At 47.7% G+C, this 16,739-nt stretch overlaps 5 protein-coding genes across 5 annotated transcripts; 3 read left to right on the forward strand and 2 right to left on the reverse strand.

The window, feature by feature from the left end:
• Positions 1–1,840: 1,840 nt before the first annotated feature.
• N7473_000020 (argonaute family protein) lies at positions 1,841–5,002 on the forward strand (the record flags this gene model as incomplete). Its single annotated transcript, XM_057145960.1, has 4 exons — positions 1,841–1,931; positions 2,039–3,166; positions 3,217–3,467; positions 3,527–5,002. 4 exons carry the CDS (start codon positions 1,841–1,843, stop codon positions 5,000–5,002), a joined length of 2,946 nt encoding a protein of 981 aa, XP_057013846.1.
• Positions 5,003–6,454: 1,452 nt separating this feature from the next.
• Positions 6,455–7,564, reverse strand: N7473_000021 (uncharacterized protein; the record flags this gene model as incomplete). Its single annotated transcript, XM_057145961.1, has 3 exons — positions 6,455–6,649; positions 6,726–7,352; positions 7,403–7,564. Coding segments are annotated over 3 exons (984 nt in total), but the record flags the coding sequence as incomplete, so codon positions are not given.
• Positions 7,565–8,345: 781 nt separating this feature from the next.
• On the reverse strand, positions 8,346–9,584 carry N7473_000022 (uncharacterized protein; the record flags this gene model as incomplete). The annotated part of the gene is made up of 4 exons (XM_057145962.1): positions 8,346–9,093; positions 9,159–9,229; positions 9,286–9,429; positions 9,492–9,584. The coding sequence occupies 4 exons, from the start codon at positions 9,582–9,584 to the stop codon at positions 8,346–8,348; spliced, it is 1,056 nt and encodes a 351-aa protein (XP_057013848.1).
• A 1,882-nt stretch (positions 9,585–11,466) lies between these two features.
• N7473_000023 (uncharacterized protein) lies at positions 11,467–11,856 on the forward strand (the record flags this gene model as incomplete). The annotated part of the gene is made up of 1 exon (XM_057145963.1): positions 11,467–11,856. The coding sequence occupies one exon, from the start codon at positions 11,467–11,469 to the stop codon at positions 11,854–11,856; it is 390 nt and encodes a 129-aa protein (XP_057013849.1).
• A 2,658-nt stretch (positions 11,857–14,514) lies between these two features.
• On the forward strand, positions 14,515–15,327 carry N7473_000024 (uncharacterized protein; the record flags this gene model as incomplete). The annotated part of the gene is made up of 1 exon (XM_057145964.1): positions 14,515–15,327. One exon carries the CDS (start codon positions 14,515–14,517, stop codon positions 15,325–15,327), a length of 813 nt encoding a protein of 270 aa, XP_057013850.1.
• Positions 15,328–16,739: the final 1,412 nt, after the last annotated feature.

A 16,739-nucleotide genomic window follows, 5' to 3' on the forward strand; every position in this document is an offset into this window, starting at 1 on the left:
GGCCTGCTGCCGGCACGTGATTGTTATTTGACGGCTCCTCAGCCATCCAATCGGATCAGCCTCCGAAAAAGTAGCGGGGCCATCTCCGGCAAAAGGGTGATAAGCTTTCCGAGCTATACACTCCTAGACCAGATGAATGCAAGGACAAACCACCGGCCTAGCTGGGTCTAATCACCATAATGAGAGAATGATCGACGCATGTTGAGAAGCGAAAGGCATGGAGAATCGTCCGGAATTTGAGGTATGGATGTAGTAATTTCACTTTGAACCTATTTAATATATTTATCGGTTGGATCAAGGTGCTATTCAAGCCACCAAGCGGAATCAGGGATATCCGAGGTATCGAAAACCCCCTATAACCGCTTTCACCCGGTTCTGCTGAAGTGTAGTATGTGGGTGCCTTCACCCAGAGAGCGTTTATGGCGGGGACACAACATGAGCTATCCAACAACATAATATTACGTCCGGCAGCTGTTGATTTAGCGGACTTGTCAAATCAAGGGAGGTCGTAAGGGCGATGCTTAAGGGATAGAGATACTCGTGCTGTGGCCATAGCGCAGGAGATTCCATCGATTGTACGTCGGCCATTGAAGATGACGTTCAGGGCCACTGGCAAAAGTATGCACATAGTGTTGATCATGGGCCTAATACACTTTTTAAGTTTATTTGGGTCCATCTGTTGAGTCACGAGAGGTGAACAATTGGCCATTTCGTTTGGTTTGCGTAGTTTTTGAAATAAATCATGGAATGCTTAGGAATAGTTGAAGACTTGGGTCCATAGACCTGCCAATGCTTCCCACATTCTTTTTAGATCGCATTGACATCTGGCAAATGGACGTCCATCAAACGAACACGACATCTTTCACTTATCCCTATCGCAACTTCTTTTCAGATGGAGAATCTCATGGCATAATTCCAATGCCGTTGTCAAAAGCACGCAACAAAGATCCCTACCAATTAGAGCAAGATACTTCCAAGATAAGCAGATTCTTGGTTGCCATCATGGTTGTATTCTTCCGCGCAAGCTGCTGTCAATGCCTGGACAAGATGGTTCGGAGAACGAAAAGAGTAACGGGTAATAGCTTCCACTACGGTCACATCTGACAGAGTAGCCGTGCTGAGATATGGAGCATGAACCTGTCTGTCAAATGTTGCCTTCTATGTACCCATTATTAAGATACCCACCCTAGCTTCGGATTTCATGCTGAGTCCCGAGCGTGACGTGGCTACATGTAATTACAATTGGTTCGTAATATACTGCCTGACGATACATGGTTCTCTGTTCCAATAATGCTATTCAGGTTCCGGGAGGAAGCTGAAAAATCTCAATCTTAGGTTCCCCTTCAGGGTAATAGTGAAACAGTAGCACAATCTAGCATATTCGCTGAATTCGGGGGCTAGCGCTCGGGGTCTTTCATTGCGACTAAGCAGAAGATCTACGCTGAAGGATACTATTGTCTCGAGCCTACCCTTGTCAGTCGTCGCATCTAGACCGCATTCTTTTTGCGCTCTGACCGCGCGGAAGCTCGATCAACAAGCACGCACTTCCAAGTCAGCCCCCGAGTGACACCCTAGGATCTGCTGTCTACCTCTCAATCTGCTCTCTAACTCTCCTCTTTCTTTGTTTTATTTCACGGGCAACGTTCTGATGCATAGCCCATTGTCTTCCAGCATTAATCAATATTTATGTCTGATAATCGCGGTCGCGGACGAGGCGACGAAGGGAGAGCATTTCGAGATGACCTTGGAGCAGGCCGTGGTCGGGGTCGTGGGGAGTTCAGCGGTGATTTGAGAAGAGACTCCGGTGGCCTAGCTAGCTTTCAGGGACGCGGTGGTCATCATGGCCGAGGCAATTTTTGCGGTCGCGAGGATCCTGGTGGCTGGGGTCGTCGAGGTCCACGTGGTGGTTATCAAGGGCCACGAATCTACAAGTAAGTATCCAGGTGTCGAAGCAGGCAAGCACGACAAGATTCGGTACATTGCTTTACAGAGTGCTGACATACGGCTCACAGTGGGGGCCAACCGATCCCTACACCAGATCCCAACGTCAAAAACGTCGAAGACTCTTCCGCCAAGGCTCTGGTGGGAAGGATAAAGAATGCGGAAGAGCGTTCCCGTTGCCCTGGCCGGCCAGGCTATGGCACGCTGGGACAGTCCGTCACGCTATATGCCAACTATTTGTCTTTCACTTCCGTTGGTAGGCCAGTCTTCCGCTATAGTGTGTCTATCGCAAAGGACCAGGGTCGAGATGTGCCAGTCAAGAAAGCAAGGCAAATTGTCTGTCTCTTGCTTGAAGAACACTTCGTCAAAAACCGGTATAACGTTGTCACTGATTACCGATCAAATTTGATCTCATGTGTCGACCTGGGCCTGCATGGAGACGAGAAGTTCTGTGTTCGGTATAAGAATGAGAATGAAACTGACTTCGTCGAGGATCCCAAGGTCTATAAAGTGACTGTTGGAGCTACGGGAACTCTCAACCCCGCGGATTTGCTCACCTACCTTACATCGAGCGAGTTTGAATACCCGTTGATGCAACAAGAGCAGATTGTGTCCGCGATGAACGTGATCATTGGACACCACCCCAAGAATGAAAAATCGGTATTGTCAATTGGAGGTAACAAGCATTTCAGCCTGGATGCCTCGATGGGTGAAAAGGCTACTTTGGCCGGTGGTTTAGAAGCACTGCGTGGTTTCTTCGTCAGTGTTCGTGCGGCCACTGCCCGGGTGCTATTGAATGTCCAAGTCAAATATCTGGCCTGCTATCAAGAAGGTCCTTTGCCGACGGTTATTCGAGAATACCAGCACGCAAACCGTCGTAGCCTTTACCATTTGGAAGGTTTCTTGAAGGGTATGCGCGTCCGTACCACACATATTGTGCGCAAGCATAGTAGCGGCAGGGTTCGATCTGCATCGGTCAAGACTATCACTGGGTTGGCAACTCCTGTCGATGGTCACTCCCGTACTAACCCGCCCAGGGTGGTCCGTCATGGTGCCGGGCCCTTCGAAGTGCAGTTTTTCATGGAGTCGAAGAACGCGCATGGTGCGGCAGTCGTGCGCGCTACCGCTGCAGCCGAGGGCAAAGCGAAGAGAGCGAAGAAGGCTGTCAAAGCGGGGCCGGTCACTCCAGGACAGTATATCTCAGTCGGAGAGTATTTTAAGAGAGGTATGTTCGTTCGATGTAAACACTATTGGGATGGACCTGATAAAGGACAGAATACAACAGGGATTTGGACCCGAAGCTGCCTGTTGTCAATGTGGGCAACCGGCAGTTTCCCTCATACCTCCCCGCGGAAGTGTGTGAAGTTGAGCCTGGTCAAGCCGTTCGAACTAAACTCACTCCTGACCAGACATCTGACATGCTGCGCTTCGCTGTGATGGGTCGCACGCCGGCGCAGGATGCTCAGTCTATTGCAACTAAGGGTGTTGCCATGCTGGGTCTAGGAGAGCCACTAAATGCTACTCTTGTGGGATCATTTTTCTATTGAGAAACCTTATGACTGAGCTAACACCTTTCAATTAATAGTCTGCGTTCGGTGTCCGTGTCGGCAATGGCCTTATCACAGTACAAGGCCGCGTCTTGCCTCCCCCGAAGATTCAATATGCCAAACAGAAGGAGATTCCCACAACGACTGGCTCGTGGAATATGAAAGCTGTGCAATTCTCCAGGCCCGCTTCTCTGAAGCCTTGGACATATCTCTATGTTCTTCGGCCCGGTGCTCGCGCACATTGGAACAATTCAGCTGAAATGATGGAGTCCCTGCGCAAGTTTACTTCTGTCCTCAGAACCCTTGGTATTGATGCCGAGCCACCGAAGGCAGGCCAGCGTATCGTCCTTGATGGCAGAAATGATGCTGAGCATATAGAAAGAAGCGTTCGCGAACTCCAAGACCGTTACCGACCTTCCTTAATCCTGGGCGTCCTCTATGCTAAAGACACAGTTCTTTACAACTCGATTAAGCTGGTTTGCGATGTTCGCTGCGGTGTCCGAAATGTTAACGTCCAGGCCGAAAAATTGCGAGTCGCACAGGACCAGTACTGTGCCAACGTGGGGTTGAAGGTTAACCTTAAGTTGGGCGGTGGAAATCAAAATCTTCGCCGCTCAGAGCTTGGCTTATTTGCCAATGGCAAGACGATGCTTGTCGGCCTCGATGTGACCCACCCCTCTCCAGGGTCAGCACGCCATGCTCCCAGCGTAGCAGCCATCGTCGCCTCTGTCAACGCCGCTCTCGCTCAATGGCCAGCCGAGATCCGCGTCCAGCCTTCTAAACAGGAAATGGTCGCCGATCTTGACGCCCTGCTGCAGTCCCGTCTCAGGTATTGGGCCCGGCATAACAAGAACGAATACCCGGAAAATATTGTTGTCTACCGTGACGGTGTTTCGGAAGGCCAATACGACCTTGTCCTTGGACAAGAGCTCCCTCTGCTCAAACAAGCTTGTAAAACTATTTACCCGGCCAGCGCCACAGCCCGCGGCCTCCCGCGTATGGCCGTCATCGTGGTGGGTAAGCGTCACAACACTCGCTTCTATCCCACCGTCGCCGCTGACGCAGATCGCTCCGCGAACCCATTGCCCGGAACCGTCGTTGACCGTGGGATTTCTGAGGCCCGACATTGGGACTTCTTCCTCCAGGCGCACTCAGCGCTTCAAGGAATCGCTCGTCCCGCCCACTACTTCACAGTGTGGGATGAAATTTTCTCTGATGGTCGGCCAACGGCAGTCGGGCCTTTTGGAGCAGCAGATACCCTGCAGGACTTGACCCACAAGCTGTGCTATCTATTCGGCCGTGCAACCAAGGCAGTTAGTGTCTGCCCTCCAGCTTACTATGCGGATCTTGTATGTACACGGGCGCGATGCTACATGAGTGAGCCTTTCGACCCTATCCCCTCTGCGACACCAGAAGCAAGTGTTCTGGGAATTGAGAGCAGTCGAAGTCTGGTGCCAAATTGTGACCAGGTTGTTGTGCACCCTAATGTGAAGGATACCATGTTCTACATTTAGATGATTGCTTTGTGTAGGAAGGAATTGGACTACCTGTTGGGATGTTGATGTGGGGTAGATTTACAAGCACATCTGCTTTGCCTATTAGCTTCGCATTCAAGATAACATGCAAAATACAACAGATTGACCAGCTCGGTTGATATTCAATTTGCCTCGCCAGAGGACCTGCGCTACATGGGTAACTGGATAAGTCTAGAGCCACCATATGCTGAAAGTACCTATTTCAGGAGAGGGGTGTAATATAAACCAGAAACAAATGGCCTTCGGGACTCCATGGTGAATCATCATAATTAGCGAAGCAAATGGCTATACTTCAAAGATTCCACATCCACTATATTCAGATTAGTCATGTTTATGCCCCCTTAGTTAACTATGTGGGGATAATCATTAGTTACTTAGTGGCGGACTTGGTGTACCAGTATTTTCTTCTTCCGGGTATCCACCTATGCTGCTGTTTCGACAGATAAACATTAGCCCCGCATCAGAACGGAGCGGTGAGGCAGAGGGCAATGGCCACCTTGAGTTTGAAGCGCCACAGGCTTCGCGAGGACGGTGGATTAGTTGTCGGATCAGTAGACGGAACGGCCGGGCTTCAGGGACGGACTAGAAGGGGGGCGGGGGGCTCTCGTGACTTGGAGTTTTGCCTCGAAATTTGATGTTTTCTGCCCGGTCATCTTCTGCACCACGTCTCATATGTGAACGGCCGATAACTGGTCTTGGGGGCTGTGATTTTGCGCCTGCGCCTGCTCTTCGAATGGATCCTTCCGCTTGCTAACAGTCCGAGAAAGGCTGCTTTCCGCATAAGGAATCTCTAAAAATCAATGCTAATCCGTGAAATACAACCGAGACATCTCCCGCCGGCGCGCTATAGTACTAGCGTGCTCCGTGACCTCCTCCGTATAAATCATGCCGGCCATATGGGATGAATGCGCCCCCTATAAATCGGCAATGTGGCCAGCAAATTGCTCGGGTAAAATCCGGCCCTGATCGCCCGCATCATCAACGCGCATGTCAGTCCTGCCCTCATCATGTTGATTCTGGGAAAAACACGCTAGACTCGCGTAATAACCTAAGGCTGATCCTAATCGCAATGTTGCGGTATACCGGGGCGTTGTGCATTCTATTCTATAGTAGCCAATGGATAGTATTCTACTTTTCTGCATTATCATTCGTCCCTAGTGGTGCACGTCCTATGCGCCGCCTTAACCTCGCGTAAGAAACTCCAAACCTTGGCCTTCAGACCGTGGAGAGTTCGCCCACAGAGCCTATATCTGATCTGCCAGGGAAATTTAAGAACTCAGGAGATCGCGGTAAAAAAGGAGACCACAGCAATCTCTCGGTGTCCGATTTTTGCCTGTCGTAGATCCCTCAATACACGGCCCTCATGTATCTGCTCAGAAAGGTCGATCAGTTAGTAGGCTTATTTGTATCTTGTTGCCAGAATGGCGTGACTTACAGGCTCATACCAAGAAATGCCATGATAATACCAATACAGCTTTGCATCGACATTGATCGATCACTAACAGCCCAACCCAAGCCCACAATCATGCAAGATTTTACATGGCCAACAACAGTGCTGCTGACTGGGCCAACAGCATTGATAACGTAAAATTGGGATACATTTACGAGGCAGGCTAACAGTCCGCTCTAAATTTCAATGAATAAAGAAGTTACTAAACAGCCTTTTTAACTATAAATTGCGCGGTGGATGTTATTCACTTACCCCGATAATTGCGACGCACACTGATGGCGAAAGCGTAGTGGCCGTGGGAGGAGTATCAACGACAGGGGCAAGACACATAAGTAAGCCGGTACTTATGGGCGCTTGGTTGAGAAGAAGCTGCATGCTATTTATTTGCAACTTTTTCTGATATCCGCCGATCAGACTTGTGTAAAGAGCGCTGGTCAGTATGCCGGCGAAAGCGAAAATTACTCCTTTTGGAGATGTCCCGACGGCTTTATCCGGCGCAGCATGAAAATCGAAATAGAAAACCATTCCTACGCCGCCACATGAAAGTATCAAGGGAATAATTGTTGCTCTTGACATAGTAGCTTTGTAGATCAGGAAACTGAATAAAGCGGTAGCTGGTGTGAGGAGTAGTCTGATGAGCTGGTGGAATAAAACCGAGGAGTATGCGAGCGAGAGATTCTGGAGAACTACTTGGGCGCTGGTCAGTGTGGCAAGGTGTAAGTTGCGGTAGATGGAGATTCTCTCCGCGACGAAGTCACCACAGTGAAGCTGGGATATAATCCACAACGTAAGGCCGGTGATGAAGAAATGATAAGCTGCAAGCGCTAATTGACAGTTGCGTAGTTCCTCATTCGAGAAAATATACTTGTTTATGAAGACCTTAAAACCTTAGAACATATTCAAAGTATGTTTTCCTGCGTATTACTTACAATAGAGATTGTTGAGACAATATTCGTCATAATGCCGAGAATGACGCAGAGATTTGGAGGGGGTTTTCTCGGTCTAGCATCTGGTAGATGATCAAAGGACTCCGATTCCGAGACGTACCTCTCATCGAAAAGCTTAGGTTCGGTACCACGACAAGGTTGGCTTTCTAGCGAATTTGAAGGTTCGAGGTGAAACGATCCAATTGTGCTCGAAAGTATCAATCGGAGTCTGTGAAACGGCGTAGAGATTTTCCAGGACATCATCAGGACAGGAACTTTCGGTGGGCTTTGATCCATTCAGATATAGGTTCAGACAAAGTTTGCGTTCTTTTTCAGTCTGTATGTTAGTGGCATCTTCGCAAAGTTATATAGCATTGGATTCTTTTGGTTATACGCTTGCGGGTAGTGGAAAATCCCACCTTCCGCAAACTTCGGGCCACAGACCTGAAGAATGTTGCCCTTACCTTTCTTCCGTCATTCTTTTGTAATACTGTAAGTTTTCCGTGCGATGCGAACCCTGTCTATGCTTCCACAGAATCGCTGCAAGGTCGTGAATGCACGTGAATTGCTGGGATGTTGTCTTTGAGAGCAAGGTCTTCAAGGGAGACACCGCAAAATTACCAACCCCCCTAAAACCATGCTAGTAAGCTGTTGACAGTCCTCAATAGCTGATCTCCGTTTCCGGAGATGGCTCTGACCTCTACTGGTGACTGGAATGAATCTAGCTTAGGTGATTAATGAATTGCATACTCTAAGAACTGGGAGGGCTCATCGTCAAATCGAGAACTCTCCTCAAGCCATTTTCAACGAGATTTGAAGATACCGTCATTTGAAATTTAGTAATTATTGCCAGACCTCAATAATCGTTTCTTTTATGGGAGGCTGAATGCTCTCGTGGGCGTTATCTCGTTTTTCATGCGCCGTGTCGCTCCGATAGCAGCCAAATCTAATTGACATGGTAACCTCGAGGATAAATAAATTCTTGCAGGCTTATCTCCACGGGTGACCATGGTGACACTTCACCCCACTGTGAGAACACGCTTGGCTCACCGGCTACTAGCCTGTGGATATTCCGACGTGTGCTATATACCAGATTAAAAGCCTGTTCCTCATGAATGCGCTGGTCTCCTGTAACGGCTATGTCGGAGTCTCGATATGCTGGACCCGCGGGTCTATATGTGCCGATGAGGTTCGGAAAGGGTGCAAAACAATCGATTCGTTGACGATCACCGAGGCCACCACACAATTCAGACATAGCGTTGTCAACAGGTGCCTCTATATGATCAATAGCAAGGGCAGTAAGAATCTTCTTCGCGCCTCTATTAGTGACTGCATATCCATAGGTGCAGCAACCTGCTTCAGCGCGGTAGATAAACCGGGTTGAGTCTTCGGGAAATTGCTCTTTCCAACTGTCAAGAGGGCCGGACCAAGTAGCTCGCCGCTGGACACTTGGCACAGTGGGGTCATCTGGTATCGCGTAGAACTGGGTCTGGTTCGCATCTGGGCCTGAAGCACATCCTCCAATCCAGAGAAGGTCCCAATCAGTTCCGTAAGGAGCTTGCTTGGATACTGTAGTGATTCCTTTCAAAGACTGAATGCCTCGCGCGAACTCACGCAATTGGAATTTAATTGTTACATCCCAATCGGCATCATCTTCAAGGATCAAGGCGGTGGAATACGAGTTTTCGATGACACTATATTTTCGAATTAGGCTTAGAGTCAGACCATGTTCAAGTACCAAATAACATATCAACAATACCTGTTCAATGCATTCATGTGAGCTCGCCAACATCCAACAATATTAGGCGACAAGGTAGTAAGATTGTATCCCTGCACCGTGGATCAGCTCCCGCTGCACAGCGTTAATGAGCTATGAGAATACGTACGCTAGGTAAGCTTTTCTGCTGCAGATTTTGTGAAAGGACTCCGTCAAGCCATTCAACCTTGAAACCTGTGACAGAGGCCGCCACAGTCAAGAAGTCACGCTTGTCCGTACGTTCTTTCAGACCGATAGCATAAATGTGTTGGAACTTTAAAATATCAGCTGCTATAGCATTGGAGATTATATCAGCTCATCATTCAATTTACTTACGCCAAGAGTCTCGTTTAATATATGTTCCAGAGCCGCGTCACGTATGCCAGGCTGTGAGAAGCGAGGTATACTTGGTTGCCGCATATGCTCCATGCCTTTCGAGAAGATTGACAATATGAAGTAAATGACGCAGAGTACGACAACAATTTGAACTGACCTGGAGTTCTTGCAAGTAATTCGACGAGATATTTGGCAAAAGCCAGTGCAAAGAGTGAATTGCATCGGAAATTTTTGCATATTTGGTGTCTCTACCTTGGACTCTCGGAATTACGAGTGTCCAAATATTAGAATTCATCAACTTGTTATATAATTATTTGCAATGCCAAATGTAACCTTATATTGCTAAAATTGACTCTTTGTCTCACAATGCTCAGTCCGTCACTTACGACCCAGAACACTGTATGTACGATTCTTGCATATGTTATTTAACTGAAAAAATTGCTGCTTCCGGAGAACACCTGAGTATTAGGGAATTACTTTATGGTGTATGGTGTCTTGAGTTATTATGCTTCGTCAGACTGTGATTCGGGAAGGTTTAAATGCCGGATTTCTCCTAGGCTCACATCAATCTATCCAAGTTGTACCTGTTAGGATCCAATTTGTTCTAAAGACTAGTTAGTCATGGGAACATCGGCCGCAGTTGGATGGTGGCGTTCTGTAGAAGGACTTTTGGTTACTCTTTTGGCCCACACACTTGATTTGTATTCAATAAATATTCGGAAGATCCTTCCGAATGCCGGAGTCGTCGAGCTGCCATGGAATGTGGCAGTACTGGGACCAGTTGTTTATGGGTGGGTGCTTTCTCCGTCCAATAGCCTACCACCACTTAAACATTCCACGTTCAATATGCTTGACGTTTAACAATCATTTGAAGTATATGGTTCAGGTACGGTATTCGATTCCGACAGCTCGACCTCCTCGACGTTTGCATAGTAAAGCACATCTAATGGCTGTATACCAGTATTCTCCCCCCAACCCAACAACACGAAATTGGCGCAGTAAAGCGATCCAGTGGATTACGCTTAAAAAAATGTATTCTCCTTAAGCTGCTGATGGAATGCCTAGAAACACTGTTGACACTGGGTGATTTCCCAATTTAGCTAGCCTCTATCTACCGTACCAGATTTGGCTTCCAAAACGCATCCAATTCAACATAAATCATGATGTGTCATTACATATCTATGCTTGCGGCTCTTGAGCAGAGGGGTGATGGGTTAAAGTAAGAAATTTGGTCAAGAAAATCGCATTGATTCTTTCGTTTTGACCATAGGGGTTAGAAACAGTGCAGTTTAAAGGTATATTTACTCTTATCCTTAGAAAGAAAATTTGCTAGATAAGGAAATAGATTTTCGGAATATTCTCAGGCACGGGGGGATTTTGGCTACCTTGCCTTCTAAGGTGGCCCTTTTAGTCTCAGAAATCTTCAGCTGTCTGGTTCGCCTGGAATTCCAGAGATCCTGGACTTGTATCGCACCTTACTGCCAGAAATGCGAAATATAAAATAAATCGCTCTGAATTGCCGATGTAAAAAGCGTATGTCCAGGTGACTTGCCCAACTAGGGCTTAACGGCATGATGGGAAGACTAATTCAAACAAAATTAAGCGACACATCACTGTTGATGGAATGTTTCTGGACCATTATTAGCTTGAGCAGATGGGATTTCCACCCTACATTATTTCATAGAGATCCTTCATACCACTCCCTGTGCAAATTCCAAGTATCATGGCCAGTCCAGGTCTACCAGGTATTGTCAGCAGTCAAATTTTTCATCTCACTAACACCCTCTCCCCTCATCCCCCATTGTATAAATACCCCCTGTACACCACCGACTGGGACAAGAATTCATCAATATCTCGAAGCAACTTCACCGAAACATTCAATATCTGGATCACTTATCCTTAATCGCCCGTGAGTCAGCTCAAGGTCGAGACTTAGACCAGCTCCTAATTCTAGTGTAGAGGATTATCCACAAAAATGCGTTTTCAAACTTTGACTGCCATCTCGCTTACCGGTCTCCTCCCTGTGTCATGGGCTGCGGAGTGCTGGAACCGACACGCCTTTCGCCAGGACTGCGTGTCGAGGGATCAACTGGACGAGCAGGCATGGTCTTGGTGCCATAGCCACTATAACGCCCTAGACGGTGACTGGCAGAATCTTAGTCCTTACCAACATGTCAAAATTGGGAAGATCGGAAACTTCCCCGATGCTGCCACTTGCGTTGACGCTTGGAAGGACGCTACAGTCTGCGACGACCCTAACTCCGGCCTTCACGATGCTGGAGCATCGACTTGGGTCTGGAAAAACCGCGACGGGAGCGTTGGGGAAGCTGCTCTTGAAATCATCTTCTGCAAAGTTGTGATCTAAACCTGGAAGCGGAAGTTCGTTTCGTGAGAGAATTTTGGTCGTTCATGGGAGAAAGGCACAGCCGCTTGCTGAACTTGTTTCTCTTGTTTAGTTCTCGAGAACGAATGTGTATTGTTGCTATTTATGTCCATCTTTAGGTAGTGTGCTGAAGAAAGTCACTCTAACAATTTCGCGTCTTGATTTCAGTGCAGTGGATCACGAGTGCTGAGCAGTAATTCGAATCTGAATCCCAGGACAACGAACTAACTTCTAGATCACTCACTACGGTAGCGAAGGTAATGCTTTGTGACTCGTTTCCTAGGTGTTCAAATTGGTTGAGGCTGAGTGATATCGGTCAATGTCTGTGCCTTAGCACATGTAGCTTGTTTGCCAGGTGCTTGGCGCGCCAACAAAATAGGAGCACTTTAAACTTTGTTAAGGTCCGTCTTGTCGCGCCTCCTCTCCGTTGTGAACCTCCCTCGCTGTAAACTTCATTCTCTCTACTTAGCCGTGGACCTTTTCCAAGAGCATAATATGAGGCGGAATTGAGGTGATTCTGGGGTAGAGTTGAACTAGGTATGGTGACATATTGACATACATTGACCTTTTGTGTTCCCACGCTTTATGCTTTGAATCAGTAGAGTCCTCGTTTAATGGATTACAATGAAACTCACCAAATATGTCTTTGCTTGAATCAAAACGCGCGCGTGACTGATTGTACTAGGAAAGAGGAACTTTAACGGTCTGGGGCCGGCGCTCTGCGTGGTTTTTGGTCATAAAAACCCATTTAGATCTAAATTGACTTAAACTTTCACATAGTTTTAACCATGAAAATACTCATTCCCAGATTGCATCCGGATCCTCCAGTACACAATCAGTGCCAGGAAAGTACTGTAATCTCCTGCATCTAGCTGCCACAGACAACCATCATTCTCGAACCGAGTTCCGACTCGTTTATGATAACAATGTCCGCGCCTTTTTGCATGACACGAGTCGTTTAAGAGAGCTATTCAAATTGGATCATCAGGGGTTCATGACTTTCTGCTCAGTCAGAAGAATATTAATTTTCGGATGCAAAATCGAGCTGAGAGTGCCCTGATGTACGACGTTAATCCAGAATGTCTCCAGGCAAGGGAATGTTGGCCAAGCCCTAGCTGTGTTGCGTCAGGGAAGATTGGAAGGTACAATCCACGCTAAAATGAAATATATAAAGCTGAGACAGAACTCGTGCCAAGGTGGTCAACTAGACATATATAGAAGCCCGAGGCAAACGTTAAGTGAGGGGAAACTTCTGGAAGTAGCCTGAAGCCGATCAACCAATTTCGCTTGTTCTCAAGCCTATACCCTATGCGCCCTTGGGATCGACTCAATTGGATTCATCCGCCCTCCTTATTGGCCTCCTGTGCGTGCTCCCGTCGCCCCGCTTGTGTGCCCGCACTCCTGTGTCGCCTCGCCGGGCTGGTCACCCCATCAAAAAGTGCATGCACGGTTGAATGGGACGAAAACGTCCGAAATGAGATTATTGGGAGAACACTCTAGAGAAAATGAACGAAAGGCATCTTCTCTGCTCTGATCTCAATCTCTCCGGACGGCAGGCGACCACCTGTCCGTGGCTAATCCGGCAGATCGGGCAAAACTCCCGGCTTCCTTTCTCCACACATTACATTTCGAAGATACATTTCACCCATCTTGTACCTGAATTACGCCGTAGAAATGGTCGAAATCGGGGAGTGACCAGCAACGGCTGGGTAGATAATGTGTGCTTCATGGCTAAAGGAGACAGCGAACGCGAAACCATCAAGAAACTCAGATCAGCACGGCCGGAAGGCGCACCAGTGGGCCAGGCGGCGCGCCTCCGTATTGGATCCTAAGAAGTATGCGCTTGTGCACTTTGTGAATACCTAAGAGGTTGGCCCGCAATACACACGTCTGGCTCTGCTGGGACATACAATGGCCGCGACCCGGACAGCGGAACCTTATTTGGGATACTGGATTGATTTTGGACTTGAATTCGCGCACCACCGCGAAAAGGCCATAAAAAAAGTAGATGTATCTCTCCAAGCTTTACGGGTTCTAGCAGGTTCAGATTGGGTGAGCCTCCTTCTCAGCTTCGCGCAGAACCTACTAGTCAATGGTAATTCCCAGATGCTCTATGCGGTATCGGCCTGGTACCAGCCAATGGCCATTAGCAAGCTGCAAGCACACACAACCAGTCAACCGTTCGTGGCTATCCAGAAATGGCAGTAAGCATAATTAGTGGAGCATTCAGAATGACAGCAGCGGAGGCCTTGAATACCGAAGTATACCTACCACCAATTGCCATTCATGTGAACCGCCTGGTAAAAGAGACGGCTGTAAGACTACGAACGGGACCAAAATTCGCGGTTCCCTAACAATGTTATGACGCCGACTGGTGAACGGCTACGTACAAGCTGACTCCACGGACAGCCTCTGACCGTTCACAATACTAGCTATGTGGCGTCAGAGAAGATTGGGAAGGTGCAATCCACGCTAAAATGAATTATATAGAACCGAGAAGCCGAGATCCGAAGACCGGAACTCGTGCTAAGGTGGTCGACTAGACTAATAAGAAAACTCGAGAAAACGCTGAGTGATGGACAATGTCTGGAAGTAGACTCAAGCCGATCAACCAATTTTACTTGTTTTCAACACTCAATTATGCGGAATATCTCTCGCTTGATAGCAGTTGGAGCGGCAATGAGCTCCACGCTTGCCTCTTCATTTCGCGTATTTGATAACACTGCATATACCAACACTTCAGTTGGCTACGGAAGCACCAACATCAATTGGATTCACGCATACGTATGCAACCCGCTGACAGAAGGGGGTACTATCCCTTCTGCTGACGTCTGGAAGGCTATTGTTCTTGAATGGAACGTTTACCCATCATATCCACTGGTACTAGCTTGTGAGGTTCTTTACTTCACCTCAAGTTCCACAGCAGGTTTATACCTCAAGGTTATGTCTACCTTGCAAACCTGGGCGGCGGATGTTTTTCCAGAGGGGCAGATCATTGGCTGGTACAGTCTCTCTAGAAACACGATCTCTTCACTATACGGCCACTATCAAGAATTGATCGGCAATTACTCGAATCACGCTTTCTTCCCCTCGGCATATACGTTCAGCGACAGTATCTCCACCTGGAATAAGTCATTGACCTCAGTGATTAATGTCATCAATACCATCAACGACACCCTCCCCATCTGGCCCTATATCTGGCCCCAATACCATGGAAACTATTCCTTCATCCCTGGGGATCTATGGCAGCAGGAGTTGGAACTTCTTGAAGCAAACAGGAACCTGGAAGGCTTCGTGATCTGGGGTGGAAAGAACCATGCCGTATGTAATGATACATACCAGGCAACTGCAGCACTTGAGCCCTGGTTGAATATCACGAGAGAATACCTGGATACTTTGTATGGGGTATACGGTGGGGCTGCTCGGAAAGTGGGGGCTCAGCTGTTCAACTGACCTAGAGCTGACTGAGAAATATTGGATACTAGACGAGGTGTGCACAACACCCTGGAATAAGGTATTAAGAAACATAAATCCGCATTAGAGATAATTCCAAACTTCCACATGAACTAGTTGATTGTGTTGATTTCCATCTGAACTCACGCCAGAAGGAACTTAGGAGCATATGTGGCAACATCGTCGATCACAAGAACGCCATGGAATGGTCCAAACCCAATTTTTCTTTAAACTGCGAGAGATTCCGTAATATTCTAGATAAAAACTGACCACTATCACTGAGCTGACATGTCCGCTCCCTGGTATGTAGCAAGAAGAACCGAGTTCGAGATTTGACAACTGTCCATATAATATTCAGTGCATCCATGTCTGAGCTTTTCGCCCGGAGCCCTAGCTAAGTGATGACCTAAGCAAGATCTCATAGAAGGTGCCTTGGTTTTACATTGGGATTGATATTGCGGTAGAGTGGATGCCTAGGATGCGATCGCTCACCACATCCCAAATCTTTTGCTACACTCCTGTTGGGAGTCCATCTTGTCCAGGTGCTTTCCATGGGCTGGCTCTCATCAGGGCTGCCCGGACCTCCTCCTGGGAGAGTCGATCGGATGCCATGCACAGCCAGGCCTCCCTTCTGAGTCAGTGGCAAGATCCTAATTATCTCACATTTGCTCTCCCAACACTATTCCTGGCCGGTGTTGGAGGCCATTTGGACCATCGCGCTATACCTGTTTCAATTGCCGCCCTTGCCGACCGGGCACTTCGCCATCATACTCGAAGGTATGCAGGTCTCTAATTCGCAGCCAAGATAAACAGTTGAACTGCTCAGAATTTACACCATTGAACGTTTATGTACCTGCTTTACGAAGTAATTGAGCTTCGGAATTGGTCCTTGGGCAACACTCTACCATCAAATGATCTCGATGCCATCTGTAGCCCAGGATTTGGGCTCGCTCAATGTAAATCGTCTCCCAAAGGCAACTGAAGAACTTACCGCGAATCAGGTCATAACCGAGAGTCCAGGATTAGGTACGATGAGTGGAGATGGTGAGCAAGGTCAAGAATGACAGATAGTAGGCTGGGGTGAGAGAGCGCGCACGAACTTAGGACTTCTCACTGACGACAAACGCGTATTTCGACCGGCATCGAGAAATGAACAATTGTGAAGCAAGCGGAGGCAAACAGGAGCCGGTTATAAACACAGGGATAGGGGCGATAGCTATTTCGTAAAACATCTCGTTAGTCGAGCTGAAGTCTATCTCCGCTCTTAAAGTTATTAAATAACAGATTCGCTGCAATCCGTCCTATACACCTTTTTAAAAACTATGAAAAGTAGTAATGTTATTTACCAACGACCAATTATCCGTGCCTCGACCTCAAGTTGCTCAGAAACCCATATATCCTTCTCCTTAGTT

Source organism: Penicillium subrubescens, assembly GCF_028828155.1.
Source record: "Penicillium subrubescens strain IBT 31985 chromosome Unknown utg000001l_segment0_segment0, whole genome shotgun sequence".
NCBI classification, from domain to species: Eukaryota; Fungi; Ascomycota; class Eurotiomycetes; order Eurotiales; family Aspergillaceae; genus Penicillium; species Penicillium subrubescens.